Source organism: Oryza brachyantha, chromosome 5 (assembly GCF_000231095.2).
Source record: "Oryza brachyantha chromosome 5, ObraRS2, whole genome shotgun sequence".
NCBI classification, from domain to species: domain Eukaryota; kingdom Viridiplantae; phylum Streptophyta; class Magnoliopsida; order Poales; family Poaceae; genus Oryza; species Oryza brachyantha.
The window spans coordinates 17,871,751-17,892,276 of record NC_023167.2 but is presented as its reverse complement, the minus strand read 5'-3'; the positions used below and the strand labels follow the sequence as shown (position 1 = coordinate 17,892,276).

Genomic DNA, 20,526 nt, shown 5'->3' with positions numbered 1-20,526 from the left:
ATACTGATGCTTAACAATTTACCACCCTACCTGTCTATGCCACATGTTGGCTGTCCACATGTCACCCTTAAACACCTCTTCTAAGGGTGACAGATCCTTAAATATTCCTCTTGAGACAAGATTATTTTGTTCAAGCTCGACAATGTCTTAAATTTTGTATGTGAAAAGGTTGCTCTGGTGTTGCACTTGCACCTGCTGCTGCTGCTGCTGTTGCTGAGACCCGATCCGTTGGCGGACTGAGCGGTAGGCCATGAGCCCCATCTTGTGCGCCTTCTCGTACATGGTCTCCGGCCTAAGCGGCGCGACGTGCACGCCGACGGCGTCGAGCTGCCGGCCGCTCCTCCCCCAGAACCCGACGACGGCGCCGCCGTCCACCGGGAATGTGAACGGCGTGCCCTCCGCGGCCGCGCCGAACGGCCCGTACTCCCTCCGGTTGGTCGTGAACGCCAGCGACCTGATCGCCGGCTCGCCGCCGTGCGCCGCCACCGGTGCGTAGTGCCCGCTCACCGTCGTCACATACTCCTCCGGGAAGCTCAGCTTGATCTGCGCCATGCTTTTTTGTTGTCACTGCCAAGAACAAGGTGGTTCAGATGGTACGGTGTTGTGCACCTGGGTAGTCTGGTTGCCGCCGGCGCCGCCGTGCCGCTCGCCGGGGACGGCGACCCCGTTCCTGTCGTACTCGACGGCGATGGAGTCGACGCACCGGTCGTATGACAGGGTGATGCTTCTGATGCCGGTGTGGCCGCCGTCGTCCCACGGGCTCCCTCCGGCGCCGCCCCATGGGCCGACCTTCATGAGCTTCTTTGACACGACCATCTTCTTCTGTGGTTGCTGCTGCTGCTGAAGAAGAAAAGATTAAAAGAAAATGGTGAGTTTTCATATCTATCCAATACATCAAATGCGCATGAGTTGTTCAGTGAACTTTGGGTTAGAAAAATCAGATGATTTCTGCATTCAGAACAGCAAGACTGAAAAGGAAATGCATACTAGCCAGGTACCATGTTTGGTTCAGATATGGTGAGAGCTAAGCTTCTTCAGAACAGGTTGGGTTATAGATAAAAATGGATCAGGGAATTGAAAAAAATTGGCAGAACAGAACACTATATACTACAGATCACATACTGTCAACTGGGTGATAAGTGGGAATCAGAATTAGATGCTGTAATGGCAGTGCACTTCTTTCTAGAAAGGTAAGCATATTGTACATGAAGTTTTGTTCTCCACCTATGCTTTTGGTGAAATGATTTTTGCCAATACGTAGTTTTCAGTTCAACGTTACCATTCCCAGTGATATTTTTTAATTGAGCAATTTTAAAAGAAAGTGAGGTTTCATAGTTTTAGCGTAAAATTTTGATATTTCGAGATATAGCACCTGTAGGTACCACTCTTTTACAATAGATAATGTAGCATCTTAGGGTACTTTTAAAAATGATAAAAAAAACCTTTTTAATTTATTGCTCATATTTTATGCAGTGCAAGTTCTTCTAGGAAAAGAGAAGTGATCCCCTTTTTGAGATGTTTGATAGATGGGAAAATAAAGTCTTTATGTTGAATCATGAATTAGTCCCTTGAACTCCAAGTTCATAAGCATTTGCTCGTTAACATCGGATAGTGACCTGAAACATATGTTCTACCTCATGTTATGATAGTGCTTGAAAAGAAAAAAAATGAAGATGTACGACTCATAGTCATAGGTAATAGCAACATAACTGGGTTACTACTCCAACTTTATTCATATCAAATTCGCCTTCCCCCTTAACTGTAACTCAATCATTTGATTTTTCTTTTTTTTTGGGGGGAAGGAACTCAGTCCAATTTGGACGCATGAAATTCGCATGACATTTTATCTCATAGATAAGAATTTATTGTCAGAAATACCATCCATGGTCAATTGCAATTGAACACTTATGAAACAATGTTCAGGACAATCCTAATGGACAACATTTTTCAGAAAGTTCTAATCCCTAGTTCTGTCAATATTCAGAAACCCGGCGTAGATTAATCAAGCATTGGATCGTCCCTAATTCTGTTCCTAAATTTTCATTTCTCTTCTTGTTCATTTTTCTTTCTTCTGGCATTTCTTATTCGTTTTCCCTCTTGTTATTGTCGTTTTCTAACTTCAGATATGGGCTTCACAGCATATGCAGCAATGATCATCTCTGTGACTTAAAGAAAGTATCTGCATAGACAGCTGTTTGGCCCTTCTATACATGGGTGGGTTGGGGGTGAGTAGACAAACGACATATTTACAAATAAAAAGATTTTATAGATAATTTTTATATACGTGTTCTTAGGATCTAGCCGTTAAGGCTAAAAAATAAATTATGATAAAGTAGCTCTAAAACTAACTTTAAATTTAAGCTTAAAAATTAGATTTTGACTTATAAACAAAATCAGAAACGAAAAGATACGAGTGATCAAACACTTGTCTAAAGACTGATAATTGAAGTGTTTGTGATAAGGCATCTACTGTACTACAAGATTCTTGAGGTGGTTCGACTGTGCAATCGATATTCTCCAGAATCACACCACAAACAAATGCCTTCATCTTCTGATCCAATAAAATGACAATTTGCAGAGAAGCAAGTACAACAGCAGTGCCAACCACATTCCATTGGCAATACACTGTATTGGTACAGGTGTATTGTACCGCCACCTAAAGCTTTTTTCTTATCTGTCCTGAGCTAATCAAGTTCAAGCAACCCAAATGACAGTGAGACCCACAATAACAACTTGACAGGTGCGCTTGCTGTCTGAACTCAGCTTGGACCATGCCTCCTCTTTTCTTGCATTGCTGTCATGTGTTAAAAAGGCACACTTAACCCTAATAACTTTTGCTTATTTTCTGAGCTAACACACCAATCATGAAGTGCTAATTATAGCTTTGGTGTGCATAATTAAGCAACTAACAATTAGCAGCTACCTATCTTTAACCCATGGTTGGAAGCCACTTATTATTAGCAGATTTACAATGAGCTGTTAATGTGGGGCCCAAAAGCAGTCTCTTTTTCCCCTATAAAAGGCACACTCTCCTCTAACCTCTCACCCCTCTCAATCTTCTCTTCAAACTTTCAAAGCACACATTTTTTTCTTCAAAGCACACAAATTTCTTGAAGTATTGCCATGGCCTCCAGGATCTTCTACGCCGCCGCCGTCGCGGCCGTCGCCGTGTCATCCCTCGCGGGCGTCGCCTACGGCGCCGAGGCCCCGGCGCCGAGCCCGACCTCCGGCGCCGCCGCCGTGTCGGCGTCGTCGCTCGTCGCCGCCGTCCTCTGCCCGGCCGTCGCGCTCCTCCTCGGCGGCGGCCTCCGCCAATGAGCTGAAGCCGGCCGGCCGGCGCATGTGCCACAGATCGATGATGAGTGCAGTGCTGCTGCCGACGTGCGTGCCGCCATGGCTACACCTGCGCGCGCATCGCATGATATCTTCTTCTGTTTGTTTGCTTGTTCTTCTCTGACCTGTGGCTTGTGTAGCCTTGTACTACTACCCCATGATTTTTTATCGATTCAGTTGAGACATTTCATGCAGCAGCGTTCATTCATTCGATCTCTGTTAATGTTTCATCGTTTCATCATGCAGAGCTTGATCGATTATTTGATTTGATGGTCATATTTCTTTCCTAGCTACTTACTGCCTCCAGTTTAAAAAATGATTATTGTTTTGGACAAGAAATGGTTGAAGAAAACTTGGACCTTTTTTTTAACTTATATTATTATTAATATATCCCTGTATTACAAATGTTTTTAATTATGTTAGTAATATCCATGCATTATAACAGATCTATACAACTGATGATCCATAGAAAAAAAGAATCATTTGTTACCAACCGACTTGATTTTTTGTCATGTTTTTTTAAGTGGTGTTTTTGTGTGAGGTAAGGTGAGAAAACGGACGGACAACTCCACGTTTAAATAGTATAGATGTAGAAAAATTAACTTATGTTTTAGACAAGAATTACTTTATAATATTAATAGTATGATCGCCGTGTTCTTAAAGAAAATATTTTAAAAGTTATATATACTTCAAGTTTTAAAATTTTAACACCAGTCGTGTTAAATATTGTGAAATTGGAGAAAATAACTAGCAGTGGCGTGTTGTTTCGAAGAAACAAGAAGAGAAAATACTGTAGCGTCGTAGTCTGCTTTGCTTTTTTCTACTTGGACAAAGCACATAGGAGTAACACCTTTTTATTTTAGTGAGTATTTTCTCTTGCAGTTTACATCTCATTCACAGAGAAAAAGTGAAGCTTTAGTTGGGATAAAAAGGGGTTGGCTGCAGGGCCATGTTAACAAATGGGATAAAGCTTAAAAGGCAGATTAATAAAGCAGCCATGCATCTCATGGCTGTAAAGCAGCAGAGGTACACCTTCATGTTGGAATTACTTTCGAATTCTGGCATAAAGAAATACTCTCTACGTCGTATAATATAAGTGACAATGCTCTTTTTGGTAAAAACTATCAAAAAGTGCGAGTAACGCCAAAAAAAGGTGATAGTTAGGGAAGTAAAATAATACACAAGTTGGTAAGTGGAAAACAACTTAGTATAAAAGTTTAATAAAATAATACAAAAGTTAATGAATGAGAAATAAAATGTTGTCTCAGGATCACAAAATCCCTTATATCTATATTACTTTAAATGTCTCTAATGGTTTTGCCACCTCACTGTTTTCTATAATTTTTTTTGCAAATTAGCCCATAGTATTTTCTAATATTATGGAATAATTTATATTTGGTTTAGACAAGTGATATTAGTATAGTTGAGAAAAATAATATAATATTTTGTAATATGTTTCGTAGCAAAAACATGAGTATTTTGCTACTTTTAGGATAAGGTTAAAGGGCAAAATAGGTTATTCCTTTGATTCTGACATGAGTTGGATGCCAGATTTTTCATCGGATAATCTCCATTCTTCAGTCCCTCGTCTTGCAAATAACCAAATATTTTCTCCGTTTCATATTATAAGACTTTCTGACTTTATCTAGATTCATATACATGCTAATGAATCTAGACAAATATAAAATATATACATAATATATTGATAAATGTAGGCAAACACGAAAAGTTTTATAATACGAAACAAAAGGAGTAGTTAACAATTCAGAAGTACATTTATTACTATCATGTACTGTGGAAGCGGGCGATGAAATTGTAACTGGACGTATGTGACGTGAAAGCAAATCCATCTCCAGCGGAAAAATGTGCCGGCGAGTTTTCATAAGAACAGCAATCCGGATGAATTTGCTGATCTAGAGCTGTCAGTCAGTTTCAGGGTACAATGCAGTTCAAACCTTCAAGGAATCACGAGACAGGATTCATACAATACTTCTCATTCAAATTCAAATGTTGACAGATCTGTCCGCTCTAAATTACAACCACAAATTTCACGTCCATTCGTGTTGCCTGGTTGGCTAACGCCTGACATTATCTGACGCCCTGAGTTTGATTTACACCCAAAGATTTACAGCACCAGGAGAAAATTATTGAAGACGCTTTCAATTCAGATCAGTGTCAAGTGCTACTGTCATGCACAGGGCAAGCTACACTTCGAATTGAACTGGAGTGTGCAGTGATCTACATTTGTGGTCTCAACAAGTATACACGAGAGGCTTGGAAATATTCAGAGCTGCCTTGCCTGGGAGGCAGCCTGCAGCCAGTGTTCAGAACAAAAGCTGGCTTGGAATTTAATCTGCAGGCTGCATGCCTGCATCGCCTCCGTGTTCTTCTGTGCAGCTTGCGAGTTCTGACAGTCCAGTCATCTTGATCTCCTGAAGCAAGTGCAAGAAGCTGCGAGCCCATGGTTGTTCCATCAGATAGCTGAAATCTTCAGCTAATGGATATGCGCAATTATCTTCTTTCTAATGTTTAGCTGCTTTCTGTTAAATGATCCTATTATTCAGAGTCGCTGTCCATGTTGTGCATTGCTTTCAACCCCCTAGGGCGCTGTGAAACCATATAAGAGTTAATTAAGGAGAGAGAATTAATCGAGGGCGTCTTCTAGTGATTTGCAGGATTGAAATTGATATCGAAATGTTACTAGTCCAACTCACCTTTTTAGAAACCTTCTTCTCTCTGACTTCGTATCTTTCCAGTGTCAAGTCGCAGAGCCAAGTTCCAGGGCATACAAGCTGCCAGAGATGAACAAAACTTAGGTCAGAATTGCAAAATGGTGATGGGGTTATATGTAATCTCAAGATAAATATCAATAAACCAATAGATCATGATGGATGTCTGAATCACAACTTAAGCCTGAGTTGGACACAACTAATCATTGATCCACCATATATTAGAAATAACTGAAACAGCACAGCATTTCCTGGCAAAATTACCTATACCAGATTAGCTCACTGATACAGAAATTGTAATGTAATCACGCATCAACACAGAGTGGCAATTACTTTGGCTGCTTCAATGAGGGAAGGTAAGGTTCACACTCAATGGTAGGGACTGTTACGACTGTACACATCAAGCATTGAGGTGGCAATCAAATGGAAAGCATCAGCTTGTAATCTGTCTTATATTTGCTTCAGACAGAAGCATACAGAATTATGGACACCTCTAGGCAAGGAAATTAAATAAAGCAAGCATCCACTGGATATCACTATTATATTTGCACGTCTCGTTTGGTGAAGAAGCAACGCAGGCAGCGTGCGCAGAGGTGGAGTGGTGGACCTATAGTCCATGTGATCTCATCTCATGTCATCTATTCAAGTTATATTAAAAAAAACTGCATAGCCTGTATGTCCTGGTAATTTCTTGTGTTGCTGAACTATTGCACTGTAAGTTAGGAGCTAACAACTGCAGGCTAATAGCAATGTTGCAATAATGAGTTTAGAATCTCTGTGCAACAAGCAAGGAACATACACAACTATTTACCATATTATATGCACCGTGATAAGAATCCTATGTGCATTGATGTGAACTGAATGAATGCATTGAATTTGATGAGATATAAAGCTAAGACGAAAGGTGCTTACATTCACTGTCCTCTGGATGACTTTGGCTCTCTTCTTTGGCCTCTGAGGAAGCTTGGATCCTTTGAACACCAAGAAGTCCTCTTCCTTCTCTTTGTTCGTCAGGGCGACTGCAAATTTAGGCCAGATTGACCCCTCGCTCCCTGACGATGAACCCTTCTTGTCATCTGGAGAGGTTGGCGGACCTCCATTGTTATTGACGATGTTGCTGCCCCTTGCAGGGCGTTCCCTTTCAGGGGATGCGATTGCGCGGATCGCGTTCATCTGATGCTGTTGTGCTGAAGATCTCATTGCTCCAGACTCCTCTGAATTCCTACCAATTCAGAATACAAACTATTATAAGTGGTCCAGAAAAATTGACAACGTGGTAGTGCTATCTTTTGATTTTGGTTTGGTTGTGGTTGCAAGCAAGCAATGTATGATTCCGAAGCTAGCCTAGCTGAAAAGGAGAACATAAAGCCAAAAAAAGATATCTTTTGATAGGAATATCTTTTTGAGAGGAAAAAAAACTTGCTGGAGCTCTGCCTATTCATCCAAGGAGAGGGGAAGGGGAGAATAAAGAAAACGAAAACTTTGGACAAATTTGTTCATTTTCTTTTGAAGTACAAAAAAATATTGTTCATTAAATTTCATTCATAAAAATATTGTGTACATCTAACCACCGGTATTAATTGAGCATAGTAACTGAATGTTCAATCTTCAGTAAGCAGTCCTGCTTATCTTATCAGTCAAGCACAAATAAGGTGACAGATAATATATACCTATCTACTGATAGAAACAAAATGAACATCCGATGACTCACTGATTTCACTGAAATTTGGACAAACAGATTATTATCTCTGAAGCTTCTTACAGCCTGATTCTTAAATCATCGAATAGGGGTAAACGGAATACCCAAAAATGCATGATTTCATCACATTCAGGGAAAAAGAGACAAGTAAACAGGTGACAAATTCTAGCAATTACCTATGCCATGCTTCATCCTCTCTAGATAAGAAACCAGCATTACTGGATGAAAGGGAACGACAAAGAATGAAGAGGTTGTCACCATCCACTTTACGGGTGGTTGTGACTGATTTGAGATAAATACGGTGTTCCCCCTCAAGCCAAAATTAGTCAACAGAGAATTAGCTGAGACTCCCATCCAAGCACACCGAACGTAATTCAGGCAAAGCTATTAGCGTCAACCTCATAAACAGTTGTATCACAAACAATGTTCAGGTAACATCCTTGCAGCAAATCCGCATACACTGGATGAGACAGACAAAACGGAAGCAGAGCCTTGGCAGTTGGTAGTTCCGTTTCGGAAAAGAACTCTTGATAATTCAGAACTGGCCCTGACCTAGAGGTCGACAGCTAAATCAAGTCAGCTAAGTTGGAACCTTGAGCTCAGCAAGTACCATGTTGATTGTTATTGAAATAACACGGCCCTCAAATTGTCCAATATTTTACCCTTCCAAGGATCCAATTTGAGCATCAAACAGTAAAAGTACGACCCTTTAAAAAGTGAAACCAGTATCTAACACCAGAATTAAACGAAAAAAAATCAGTGCCAAGAGTCCAAGACCACAAGAACATCATAATCTTCATATCCCATAGACAAATCCAGCGCTGTTGGACAAAACTTATAGTACCATTTCCAGAGGAAGAGATCAAGGGTGGCTAAACGATCGAATCATCAAACACCTTAATCATGTAGCGTTACAGACCTAAACCATCAAACCATGCTTACAATGGGCGCCTCCGTCATTATATGAACCACTAATTATGCTAATCTGGATTATTCATAGAAAAAGATGGACGTGTACTTAGTAATCCCTTGCATCATACAGTCACAATGGCAATGACACCCAAAGTGAAACCAAATCAGATCAAGAACAGCAATGCTGCTCGATGTCACGTGCCACGGACAGCCATCACGTGATGGCCAGTTGTTCTTTCAACGCGATAGTTATTCCAAATCTTAATCGCAATAGTTTAACCGAGGCTTAACAACAAAGCAGTCAGAGAGCACACGCAACGGGCGCGGAGACATCGCAAACACAATTTTTTTTTTTTTGGAGAGAGAATGGCTACCTGACAGCGCGGTGGTGCGCAAGGCCGGCGGCGGGGTGGTGGCGCTGTGCGGCGGCTGCGGCTGCGGCTGCGGCGCGGCGCTGGTTGGCCGCGGCCTTCTCGGCGGCCACGGTGGCCGCGGCGTCGACGTCGCGGCGGTGCACCTTGACGCAGCGCAGGCGCTTCCGGTTGCCCCACTGCAGAAGCAGGTCGCGCTCCGCCGCCGTGCCGCCGCCGCCGCCGCGGGTGGAGCCACGCGTGTGGTAGTGGTTCCTCGCATCCTTCTCCATCGCCGGACGAGCGCAGCGCTGCACGTGTCACAGCCAAAAAAAAAACCCCAAAAAATTCAGCAGCAGAAGGGGAAGGAAGAAAGATTCATGGTTGAAACATCAGCGTGACGGATTAAAAGGCGGAGCTGGGATTTCAATCAGATTGGAACAGTAAAGAAGTTCAAACAAAGTTGCTCGAGGAAAGGATCAGCTGAGATCAATTAGATTCAAAAATCTCAAGATTTTATTAGTTATTACAAATCTTCCGCTTCAATTCTCCGTTACAAACTGGGAGAACATCAATTTCACCCATCCGACGAAAATAAATACTCTCAACTGACCGATCAAATCACAGAACAAGATGAGACGACCACTGAAATGCAACAGGCAGATAAAGTTGCAAACTTTGGGAGTTTTGTACAGGAAAAAAAACGAACTCTCAGAATTCAGACAACCAACCTAAAATCGGGCAAATTAAGTCCAGCAAAAATCTGACAGAGTTAACAGATCAACTTTAAGAGAAATTGTAGAAATTCAGCACAATTTAACTCATCCATTCGGAATAAATCAAACTGGATAAAGAGGAAAAAAAAAACAGATCGACACTATTGTAAAGTTTGGGTAATCCTACAGTACAGTACAGGGCCAAAATTGCAAATTCAATACAGAAACAAACAGTGAAACTCAGAGAGAAAGATAGGGACAACAAATCGGACAAAGTTGAGATGAGAACAAGAAAACAGCAAAAATAAGTAGAGGAACAGACCAATTGGGAGCAGAAAAACAAGATTAAAATGTGCTAACTTGGTGATGAACAGGAGGAGGAAAAAGCAAAACGGGGGAGATGATCCAAATCAGTACCAGCATCCCACCTAAACACACATAGATTACAGCTCGCTCTTTCCAAATTAAACAGAAAGTTTCAGCAAAAAAATTTGTGGCGGAATCAGTCGATCCCAATCAGAACTCCAAACCGCGCAAATCCAAAGTTGAAGAAGCTCAGATTGAAACACACTTGTCCAACTAATGCGTCTCCGCGAAATTGGATTCAAATCAGCCATTCGGGATCATCTCTCACTCCATTCGCAATCGAAGACGCACGCAACCGCAGAACGGCAGGAAAAAAAAAAAGAAATTCAGCACAGCAAAAGCAGCGCAAAAGGAATTCAATCCCAAGGGAATAAAGAGGGAACTGAATCTTCCAGATCAAACAACCAATACCAATCCCCAAGAACTGCAGAATCCAGAATTCAAACAAACCACGCGCTACAACTCGCAACAAAATTCAGAGAGAAAATCTCCACCCACCCCAAAAAGCTAGAGCCTTTCAACTCAAATCCACACCAAAATTTTACCCCCTTCAAAAAAACAGCAAAACAGACAAACAGAACCGTACGCACCTTGCGAGCACCTCGCTCCAAATTCACTCCACAAGCCAAAGATTCCTCACTCCTCTCCTCCTCCAAACACCGAGAGATCAAGAGAAGAACAGCAGCAATGGATTCCTGAGGCTGGGGGTGAGCAGGGAACGGGAACCCCGAGAGAAAATCGGGGCGCCTTTGTGGCCGTGTTCTTCCCTGTTCCCCTCTCTAGAAGAGGCAGAGCTGGAGGAAGAAGAAGATGATGGCCATTTTATATGCCCATCTCCTCCTCTCTCTCCCCCCCACTTCTGGACCCGTCTCGGGCAGGGCACACCAAAACCGGATCCTACCGGTGCCGCGCTGGCGCGCTCTCGGCCGTCCGATCGTCGGATCGACCACCCAGATCGTCCCTGCCCCGCTCCCCTCCCCCGCCGCGGTAAAACGAACGTGCTGGTTGCTGCCATTGCCTCCCCCGCGAGCGACTCGCACCGATGATGGGCTGGGCCGCTAGATGGGCCGTCATGACGTGGGCCACTGCCGCGCACTTTCTTACCTTACCTGGCCGAACTTTCTTATTTATATTTTAAAATAAAAAATAACAAAAAAATATTTTTGTCTGAAAATTTTGAATACCCTAAAATACCCAGTGAATGGGTGTTTTATATTGCCCACTAGCTGAGCAATATATCCGACGTGAAAAGCACATGTTAACGGTAATGATTGATGACAAGTCATTAACACTTACTTGAGGAGGACAACCCTCTCAACGCTCCTCTTAGACATTTTATCCACTTGAAGGGGACATTTTGCAGATGGCCGTATACTCCGGTTAAATCGTCCGATGAGTAGGCATTAACGGGCTACGATGTTTATTATGTCGGATATATCACCCATCCGGTGGGTGTTTTATATATATATCGACCAACAGCGGTCTAGTTATGATCTTTTTAAACATAAATATATTCTCTCTTGCCATGGCGGCATGGCATCCGCAATGATCCCCACAACTCACACCCTGACAAGCTTGACTCTCGTTACTCTAGTCTTTGGTCTTTAATTTTAAAATGCTAAGAACATGTATATAAAAGTTTTATTTACAAATTAATTTTTATTTAAAAACACGTTGTTTGCCTTTTTTTCTTTAAAAAGACAACAATAACCCCCTTGTCATGGATCGCTGCAGCCTGATCGACCTGCACGCTCTTCCAAAGCGGGTTTCATCGTGGCTCCACGCCGTCACACCCTTGAACCTGAACTTACGCTATGGGCATCAGCATGAGCATGAGGTGAGAGCATTTTCTCTCTCAAAAACTCCAATTCAATTAGTTCTTGAGTGCTCACACTCATCATGAGATCCAATTCAATTAGTGAGGAAAATTATTCAGAACAAACACTGTAGCAGCAGGCTACTGACCACAGAAATCTCGCACTGACCAACTGGGAAACGTCAGGTTCATGTCAAGAGCTTTTCGAATCACTAGTTTCAGACACGAGAGCTTTTCGAAGTTGGGTCGGATCATGAGATCCAATTAGCCCGTTAAAATTTGGCCCATAAAAGGTTACGCGATCCATTTACACCATTTGTGTTCGGCCCAGCCCAGGGCCTACCAAACTCGGATTTAGCCCAACACTACGATCCGATAGCCCACATTATGCGGCCCATTGATATTATGGGCCATTTCAATAGATGGGCCGAATATTGTGGGCCATCTCAGTATATGGGCCGGATATTGTGGGCCATCTCAGTAGTTGGGCCGAATATTGTGGGCCATATCCGTGGATGGGCCGGATATTGTGGGCTACCCACAACTCGTCGCTCGCTCCAAGGAGCCCAAACTATGTCATCATCTAGAGAGATTGAAGGGCAAAGATACAAGTGGACAAGAAATTATTGCAAACGCTGGTGTGTCACTTTGTGATTAAATTTTGATTTTCGATAACTTTTAAACGATTAAATGAATTATATTAAATGGTTAAGAACTTTGATATAATAAACAAATGAGAAATTGCATACATATGCTCACTGTTTTATTGTGACTAGTGTGCGCTTATAAATTGTTCGTGTAAAATGTTCTATTCTTCGTTCGTACTGTGAATTGCCCTGCACTGGAATGAATGGATGGGGGAGAGTGAATAGACTTGGAGTTTAATTTATTTCTTAGTTAAAATACTTAAATTGCTACTACATAAATTTATCTCCATATACATTCATTAATTCTCCCAGCTGCCAAGGTTTTTCTTTCTTTGTGTAGATTACATATTCTTCATGAAACAAAATATGTACCCAGAAAATTAAGCAGCATCTAGTCCTCCCAAGTAGCTCTACTCATAGAAAACGTATATAAATTTATGCAAACATTATAATTATTAAACGTACTGTGACCTTTGAACAGTCTACCCGAATTAAAGTCTTAGTCAACAGTCTAAAATAGTTGTGTTCAACAGTAGGAAACGTGAACAACTTGTTGAATATATATGATTGCTGAATAAGAAATGGAAGATTTTCGTTCAAAAAGAATATTTGTATACATCAGGCCATCAGGTATAACTTAGACGAAGTTTTCAGATTGGTTAGCATGTTTGACAAGAACACAGTCCTACTGATACTCTAAGATATTCTATTTTCAAATGTAGCATAACAAACACTCCACAGAACAATATAATAGAGCATTCAGAGTACACATTTATATTAATCTGCGACGACCAAAATTTTATTTTGATTAAATTGCACTTTTAACCATCTTTTATTACATAAGTTTTATTTTGGACCACCTATAAACATTACAATTGTTACGGTTCGAACTATCCTAAATATCTTTTCAAGCTATGTCTAACCTCTCTTTTAGCAAATATATGGATTGCACATAAATGAGTCCGTTGGTGTACTAAATCTGAAATGTTTTAAAAAAATGCTCATGGTAGTTTAAAGAGCAACAATTAACCAATCCAAAATGAAAAGATGGGTTTAAGATTGGTCCAAAGTGAAACTCAAGTAATAAATTATGATCTAAAGTGTAATTTAGTCTTTATTTAATTTTAAGATTAATTTCAAAGTTGAGTTTGGAGTTATTTTATCTTCAAGATTGGGTTATTTGTAAACTGCCAGTAACATAGATATAGGCCATGTTCGGCACTTGGCTTATTAACCCGCGCGAAAAACATACTAATTATTAAAAAACTGAAAAATAGATTAATGATTTTTTAAAGCAAATTTTATATATTTTTTTGTAAAAAACACATAGTCTAATAGTTAGGAAAACATATGCAAAAAATGAGGGAATCTGGATTAAAAAGGGACACATCCAAACGCTGCCATAGAAGTTATACTTACTATTTACCCACTGTTATTCTACTTAATTTTTCACGTCTTATCAACCATAGCTAAAAGTCAAATCTATACAAATGGATTAATTAACAGTTGCTCTATGATTTTATCCCTCTGATACTGGTGTGGATCAGCAGTGTGCGTTGTCTCCAACGGACAGAAATAAATAAGTAACCCACCAACGTAAGCCGGTCTGTTTCTGAAATTTATAGCCAAGCCGTTTGCACGCATCATCAAACTGCCCAGCCAGCCACACACACACACAGCGGCATCCTCCCGTCACACGACGACATACACACACGCACACCCTGAATTCAGCTGTGATTTGATCGGTTATTCAGTCAAAAACGCCCTCTTTTCCTTCAATTTCTTCGCCGGCCTTTCGCCTGACGCCACGGGTTTGTTACGCACGGAAAAACAAACGCGGTGCCGACCATGCATGCACATGCGAATTAAAGCCATGGAAACTTGTATGTATCAAACTTTGGTCTCATGATTCTCATCTCGCCATGGAAACTTGCATGTGCAATATTGCAGGTGAGGTGAGAGTTCAGACTTCTTCAGAGACTAACACAGAGAGATAGAGAGGCTTATTAAAGCCATGGAAACTTGCATGTGCAATATTCTAGGTGAAATTAAGTTCAGGCTTATTTCAGGCATAGAGAGATAGAGAGGCTCATGGGTTCATGGCATTTAGAATGCTAATTTAAGTTAAATGTTTCATGGTGTGATCAGCGATTGCACCCGGTAGACTAAAACTATCATCGATAACATCTCCTTACAGCGACGGATCCAGAAAAAATATTAGAAGGGACCGAATAAAAGATAACCGCTTCCAGCCCTTCCTTCTCTTTAGAAATACCAGAAATTTTGTTGCGGGGGCTAAGGGGGGTTTAATAGCGCAGATCGAGTAGGAGGGGCTGAAGCCCTCCTAGCCCCGGTGGTAGATCCGCCCCTATCTCCTTATCAATACATAGTTGCATGAATATGGGAAAAAATAAATTACGACACGCCGCACGTGCACTGTTCATACAGTACGACTTACCAGACGGTGGCTTCATATACTGTGCTACTCTTTTACTTAAGACTTTGGTGCATTTGTCATGACACGCGCACTGTATGAGACTACTCTTGTGGCTAAGGTCATGCCTAACCCAATGACATGGCTAGTGATCATAGCTTGTCAAACATGACATGGTTGTGGAAGTTTGTTATCTTGTGAGGCTCTGTAGAGTTTTGCGAATAGTTCCAGTAGATCAAATGTGCCTATGGTTTCCATTAGATGAAATGATAATGTGAACTTATTTCTTCCGGCTGAGACCATACTGGCTTAAAAGATATGTGGTCTTTAGTGGTTTTATTGGGCTGAGACCACTAGTTAATGTTGCTTGAGTCGGGATGCTCTAAGTTGGTAGCTCAGATCCAATATGAAGTACAAGGTTCCTTGTCATGTCAACTTATCATAGACACCTTAAGTGCAATTAGCACGTACTTTCTTTGTTCGAAAAATATAAGTATATATAGGATTCAAATTTTGTATCATAATATAAACATTTCTACGCTGACTCTTATGATTTCAATCGTTCTAATGATTACGGAGCCAATCAGATGTTTAGAAAGAGAATTTATTTAATTCAAAATTCAAAACTTATACACTTAAGTAACTAAAAGAGTCTTTTAACATATTCTTAATCTATGCTAAATAAACTAAAAAATACTTGTAATTTGAAACCAATGTAGTATAAGAACTGAATTGGAGAATGCAGCAGCTTTGGTCAGTCAGCCAGAGTGGTGGTCTTCTCAAGGTGACAAGCTTTGGCGGCAAACGAGGTGGAGAATGGAGGGGGGGACAGGGGTACACTGCCACACATGGGGGGTCAGGCCCAAAGGGAATGTCTTTTGGCATTGGGCAACCCAAAGCGTGGTGGTACCGATACACACCAACAACAATGCATCACTAATTGTTATTCCCCTTGCTATAGTAGCTCAATTAGCTAGTAGATGATCACAACTACTACCCCACACAAAAGAAAGAAGAGAAAAAAGGGCGTTCATTGCAAGATGCTACAGTGCCCTGCAGCAGGCAGGCAAAAGATCAAAGATTTTGATTCCGTTCCAATGGCACATTTCAAGCCCGGATGGTCGACAGCAACAACTCTCTGAAGAGATCATGTTCAAAAGGGACACAAAGCAATGGATGCATGCATGTGTCTGAATTCTGAATTCCTGTCCAGTTTTTCAGATCATACGTGGCATCATTCCAATTCAGAAATGTTTATCATCAGACCTATCATGATGTGGTGGTAGAATAATACTACTAGTAGAATTTATAGTGTGTGTTCTATCCCTATCTGCTTGCATTGCATGCATCCATGTGCATTGCAAAAGGCTGTTAAATTTTGGGCAACAAAAGGAGCAGGTCTTTCTGATGGTTTAATCGATTGATCGATGCTTTCGTCGTCAACATGGAAAAAGCTCAGCCATGTCAGGCAGACAGAAAGTGCATGAACCTTTTTTTCTCTCTCATTTTTACGTACCCTTGAATGAACTATAGTAGGACAACATCGTTCACAAGGACAAAAGAGATCAGTGATTAATTACTCGTATCAAATTATCATGTACATTGTGATTTACGCATGGAGCACGATGTGTTACCAAATCAGCTAGTTAATAATCACTCCCACCGTTTTTTAAAAAAAGTTTAACTCCATTGTTGATTTTGGACCTACTTGAAATATATATAACTATCATTTATTTGTTATAATTTATTTTGCATTAAGAGAACTTCATTATTTACATATTTACACACAAAAAATTGAATAGAATAAATGGTCAAACATTTGTGGTAAAAAACAGAGGGAGTACCTCACAACAATTTTTCAGTGAGCAGATTAATCACACACTGCTAATTAAGTATGTATATATATTCCTCTCCATCACAATCACAAGGTTAATAAAAACACATTTTTCCCAGCTTGAACAGCAAGAGAGATATGATTTGTCTCATGCATGTGTAAAAATATATATACTACATGCCACTCACACGAATATACCTGCATGCATGCATCATGCATGGTACTAATATTACTGCCACAGTGCTTGCTACAATTGCAAGTTCCTATTGGATTTCACATATCCAGCAGAAATTCCATCTCGCCCAAATGCAAGTACAGTGCTGTTGCTGGAACCAGCAGAAGAAGCATTTCTTGATCCGGTGTAGTAATGGTGGTGCAACGGGTTGTTGCGGTGGCCGCCATTGCCTAGGGTTTCCAGCGCCTCGAGCTGCGACTTGAGGAACTTGAGGTAGCTGGCCGCCTCGTCGAGCATGGTCGCCGTGTCCATCTTGCTGCCGCCGGGGACGAGACGCTGCAGCACGCGCAGGCGCTCGCTCACCCTCTCCCGCCGCAGCCGCGCCGCCACCGTCTGCGGGTCGCTGGAGATGCGCACGTTCTTGCGCCGCGGCTTCCGGGGCTCGGCGGCGGCGGCGCCGCCGCCGCCGAGGGTCACCGGCCGCATCGCCGCCGCGCGGTAGATCATCTCCTTCACCTGCGCTATCGCCTCCGTGTCCGGCTCGTACCCGCGGCCGAGAGACGACGGCCACCCGGCGCCGTGGCGGTGGCGCCCGAACGTGATGCTGCTCGCCGCTGCTCTCTTGATGCTCCGGCGTTCTGCGGCGGCGGTCTCCGACGTCGTTGTCGTCGTTGATGCCCCGGCTACGACTACGGGGTACTTCTCTGGTAGCTTCCTCTTGGAGGGGGGCAGAGTCGTCGTCACCTGCGTCGACGCCACCTCCGTGTCGTGGCCGTTGTAGGTGTTCGACTCGCCGGAGGAGATGTTCCCGCCGCCGGTGGTGCTGCTGTATCCGGAGAAGGCGGTGTTCGACGCGGCGGCTTGCACGGTCGTCTCTGGGACGTTCGGGAACGAGAACCTATCGAGGAGCCCGCCGTCGTGCGCACCGGCGATGGCCGGTAGCGCATCAACCGAGTCAAGAAACGTCGCCGTCGTCGGGGAAGCGCCACCGGGAAGACTACCCAGCCCATCTTGGCAGCGCAGGAGGCTCATCTGCTGGCACGGCAGGACGTCGTCGAAGCCGTAGGCATCATCCGAGCCCACAGCGGCGGCGCCGCCGTCGACGACGGCGTGGAGCTCGAAGCTCGCGCCCAGGACGGCGGCGAGGAGGACGTCGTCAACGACGTCGCCGGGGCAACTCGGCTGGCACGGCGCGGCGGCCGGAGACTGCGCGCCGCTCCACCCGAAGGCGTCCATGTACATGACGCGGTTGCCCGCCGCCGGCGAGGCCTCCAACTGGTAGCTAAACTTGCCAGTAGCTATCTGGTGCTACCACTGCACTTACTGCAAATTAAATGAGCTCTTGTCAGCAGAAACACATGCAAGTTCGCAACTGCATGATTAGCAATAAATTCAGCATCTAACTTCCAACCAAAAAAAAATGCTGATCAACATAGATGTGCAACGTAGCTCTAGAGAATCTATCACCAAGATTAACATGAACACAAGAACAACAGGTGAGACAGAGTTTTTCATCTGCATCTTGGAGTACCTGAATTTGAGAGGATATATATCTGATCATTCAGGCTGCAAGTATGAGCCGATCTGTGATGGATTCTGGAGAAGATTTGTGCAGCTGCTTGGGGACGAATTGAGCGCAAGTGCAGCGTAGCTAGGATGGTCCTCTGCCTGTGGGATGGCCGGGCATATGGGCGTCTTTTATAGGCGGCTCTGGGCTAGCACTAGCAGTGGGCTAAATCTAATCCATAGCTGGCCAAATTTGGTTCTTTTTCCTTAGAAAAAAGCAAGATAAGTCTCTTTCTTGCATTATGTGGGGCGCAATCAGTTGGGGGCAGCAGCAGAGTACTAGCACACACACATACTAATTGACATTTACATTTGACTGCTCCTAATTACTGTCAACTTGTGAAGTACTACATCTATATTTTAATAGATGACGTCGTTAACTTGTTGGCACATGTTTAACCATTTATCTTATTTAGAAAACTTATGTAAATTATTTATTTAAATTATTATCAAATTTATTTAATTATACCCTAATTTTTTATATATTCGTATAAATTTTTAAATAAGATAAATAATCAAACGTACGATAAAAAGTCAATGGCATTATTTATTAAAATACGGAGGAAGTATATAAGTAACCTTTCTTTTCTTGATTAGTTATATGCTTATGCAAGATTAAACCAAGAGATTGTACCTCTGCCTTTGGTCCTTGGTGAAGTCAATCCACTAAGTCTTTTGAAATATAACTTTCTGTACAAATGGTTGCAGTTAATTGCTTTAATGAATGCCATTGCCAGTGCCCTCTTGTGTTTGTCTGCTTGAGGGGCTGAGGTAACTTCTCTCTGGGTTGCGTTGTACGTATCTGGTGGTTTTTGTTGGGACGTACTAAATCACATGAGACTTTGGAGTTTCTTCATGTGACAGGGCAAATAATTAAGTATGATTACTTTCATAGTTTCTGAAGGATTTCTTAGCATCAAGTAGTTGCAGTAATTAGTTTTTTTTTAACTACAACAAGCTGAATCTAGCTAGCAGCTGGTCCAGTAAGACATCAAGCTTTCCTGTCCGTTTTCTGAAAAGAACAAGATGGCAAGAAATGCAGGACAGGCATATCTCTGAAACGGATGAAACAAGACAAATCCGTGACACAAGCAACGGTAATGCAGACCAAGGTCCCTTATTTGATACTTAATAATTTTATATTATTTTCTTGATTCAAAAGGGAAGGAACCAATGCATAATACAAGGATACATATGTTCATGCATCCATGACAAGATGAGAGGACCACATACTGATGAGGATATACAACGATCGATTGCAAGATAAGAATCCCTGCTATTTCTTCAGAAAGAAATAATAAACAAAGGACAAGATAAGAGCACAAAGTCTACTTACACCTATTTTTTAAATCCAATCCATGATAGATGATACAGTAGTTTGCTACTATGGAGCATTTGTTTGTAAACAAGATGTCGGTTTTTTCGTCATGCATGCGTGCATCTTTCAGAAAAAAGAAAAGGTTGGCCAGTACAACTGAAGCAGTCAAGCTTCAGATTAGTGCACTTGCATAGTAATATTGTACTACAAATTTGAATGGTAAACTGTAAAAGGCAAGTGGCCATCTTATATTAATTTTTTTTCTCGAAGAGCTCTGCTTTTTTCATTGTAATGTGCTCTTATGTATTCAGTTATGAAAAAGGGGGCATTTGCAACTCGTTTTTTTTTTTCTAAATTACATGATGCCACTCGAATGATAGTTATAGTGACATTTTTGTAATTTTTTAGTGATAGTTTTGTAATAATATTTTAAACCAGCGGCAAATTTGTAATTGTCCATAGGAAAAAAAACCCAGTACAAAAGGAGCAGACAAATTGCATGGATCTTGCATCCTATAAGGGAGTTCTGTATAAAACTACTTCTGTATAAAACTACTGCATACATCCACCACCAATCTGCCACATATTGGATCCAAAGAAGAAAACTGACAAAGAATTATTATTATTCAGA

General features: G+C 42.0%; 3 protein-coding genes across 4 annotated transcripts; all 3 read right to left on the bottom strand.

Annotated features, from left to right (window-relative positions):
- Positions 1–96: 96 nt before the first annotated feature.
- Positions 97–1,065, bottom strand: LOC102703778 (jacalin-related lectin 19-like). Of its 2 annotated transcripts, none has more exons than XM_015837527.2 (3): positions 999–1,065; positions 610–840; positions 97–543 (listed from the first exon to the last, which is right to left on the bottom strand). In XM_015837527.2, the coding sequence occupies exons 1-3, from the start codon at positions 999–1,001 to the stop codon at positions 148–150; spliced, it is 630 nt and encodes a 209-aa protein (XP_015693013.1). In that variant the 5' UTR covers positions 1,002–1,065; the 3' UTR covers positions 97–147. The 2 variants fall into 2 exon arrangements, with proteins under 2 accessions (XP_015693013.1, XP_006654724.2); XM_006654661.3 differs by having other exon boundaries at positions 610–837; positions 999–1,062.
- Positions 1,066–5,308: 4,243 nt separating this feature from the next.
- Positions 5,309–10,912, bottom strand: LOC102703492. The gene is made up of 5 exons (XM_006654660.3): positions 10,696–10,912; positions 9,048–9,334; positions 6,975–7,284; positions 6,048–6,125; positions 5,309–5,940 (listed from the first exon to the last, which is right to left on the bottom strand). The coding sequence occupies exons 2-5, from the start codon at positions 9,314–9,316 to the stop codon at positions 5,890–5,892; spliced, it is 708 nt and encodes a 235-aa protein (XP_006654723.2). The 5' UTR covers positions 9,317–9,334; positions 10,696–10,912; the 3' UTR covers positions 5,309–5,889.
- Positions 10,913–16,892: 5,980 nt separating this feature from the next.
- On the bottom strand, positions 16,893–18,590 carry LOC102716137 (transcription factor LATE FLOWERING-like). The gene is made up of 2 exons (XM_040524563.1): positions 18,543–18,590; positions 16,893–18,334 (listed from the first exon to the last, which is right to left on the bottom strand). Exon 2 carries the CDS (start codon positions 18,251–18,253, stop codon positions 17,084–17,086), a length of 1,170 nt encoding a protein of 389 aa, XP_040380497.1. The 5' UTR covers positions 18,254–18,334; positions 18,543–18,590; the 3' UTR covers positions 16,893–17,083.
- Between the last annotated feature and the right edge of the window lie 1,936 nt (positions 18,591–20,526).

Bases quoted from the DNA above. Each gene is read 5' to 3' on its own strand.
- LOC102703778 (XM_015837527.2), bottom strand. The intron at 544-609 runs GTGCACAACACC...AGCATGGCGCAG, and splicing joins GCGGCAACCAGACTACCCAG to ATCAAGCTGAGCTTCCCGGA.
- LOC102703492 (XM_006654660.3), bottom strand. From the start codon at position 9,316: ATGGAGAAGGATGCGAGGAACCACTACCACACGCGTGGCTCCACCCGC. The intron at 7,285-9,047 runs GTAGCCATTCTC...CTGAATTGGTAG, and splicing joins GCGCACCACCGCGCTGTCAG to GAATTCAGAGGAGTCTGGAG. The intron at 6,126-6,974 runs GTAAGCACCTTT...CATCTCTGGCAG, and splicing joins TCATCCAGAGGACAGTGAAT to CTTGTATGCCCTGGAACTTG.
- LOC102716137 (XM_040524563.1), bottom strand. From the start codon at position 18,253: ATGTACATGGACGCCTTCGGGTGGAGCGGCGCGCAGTCTCCGGCCGCC.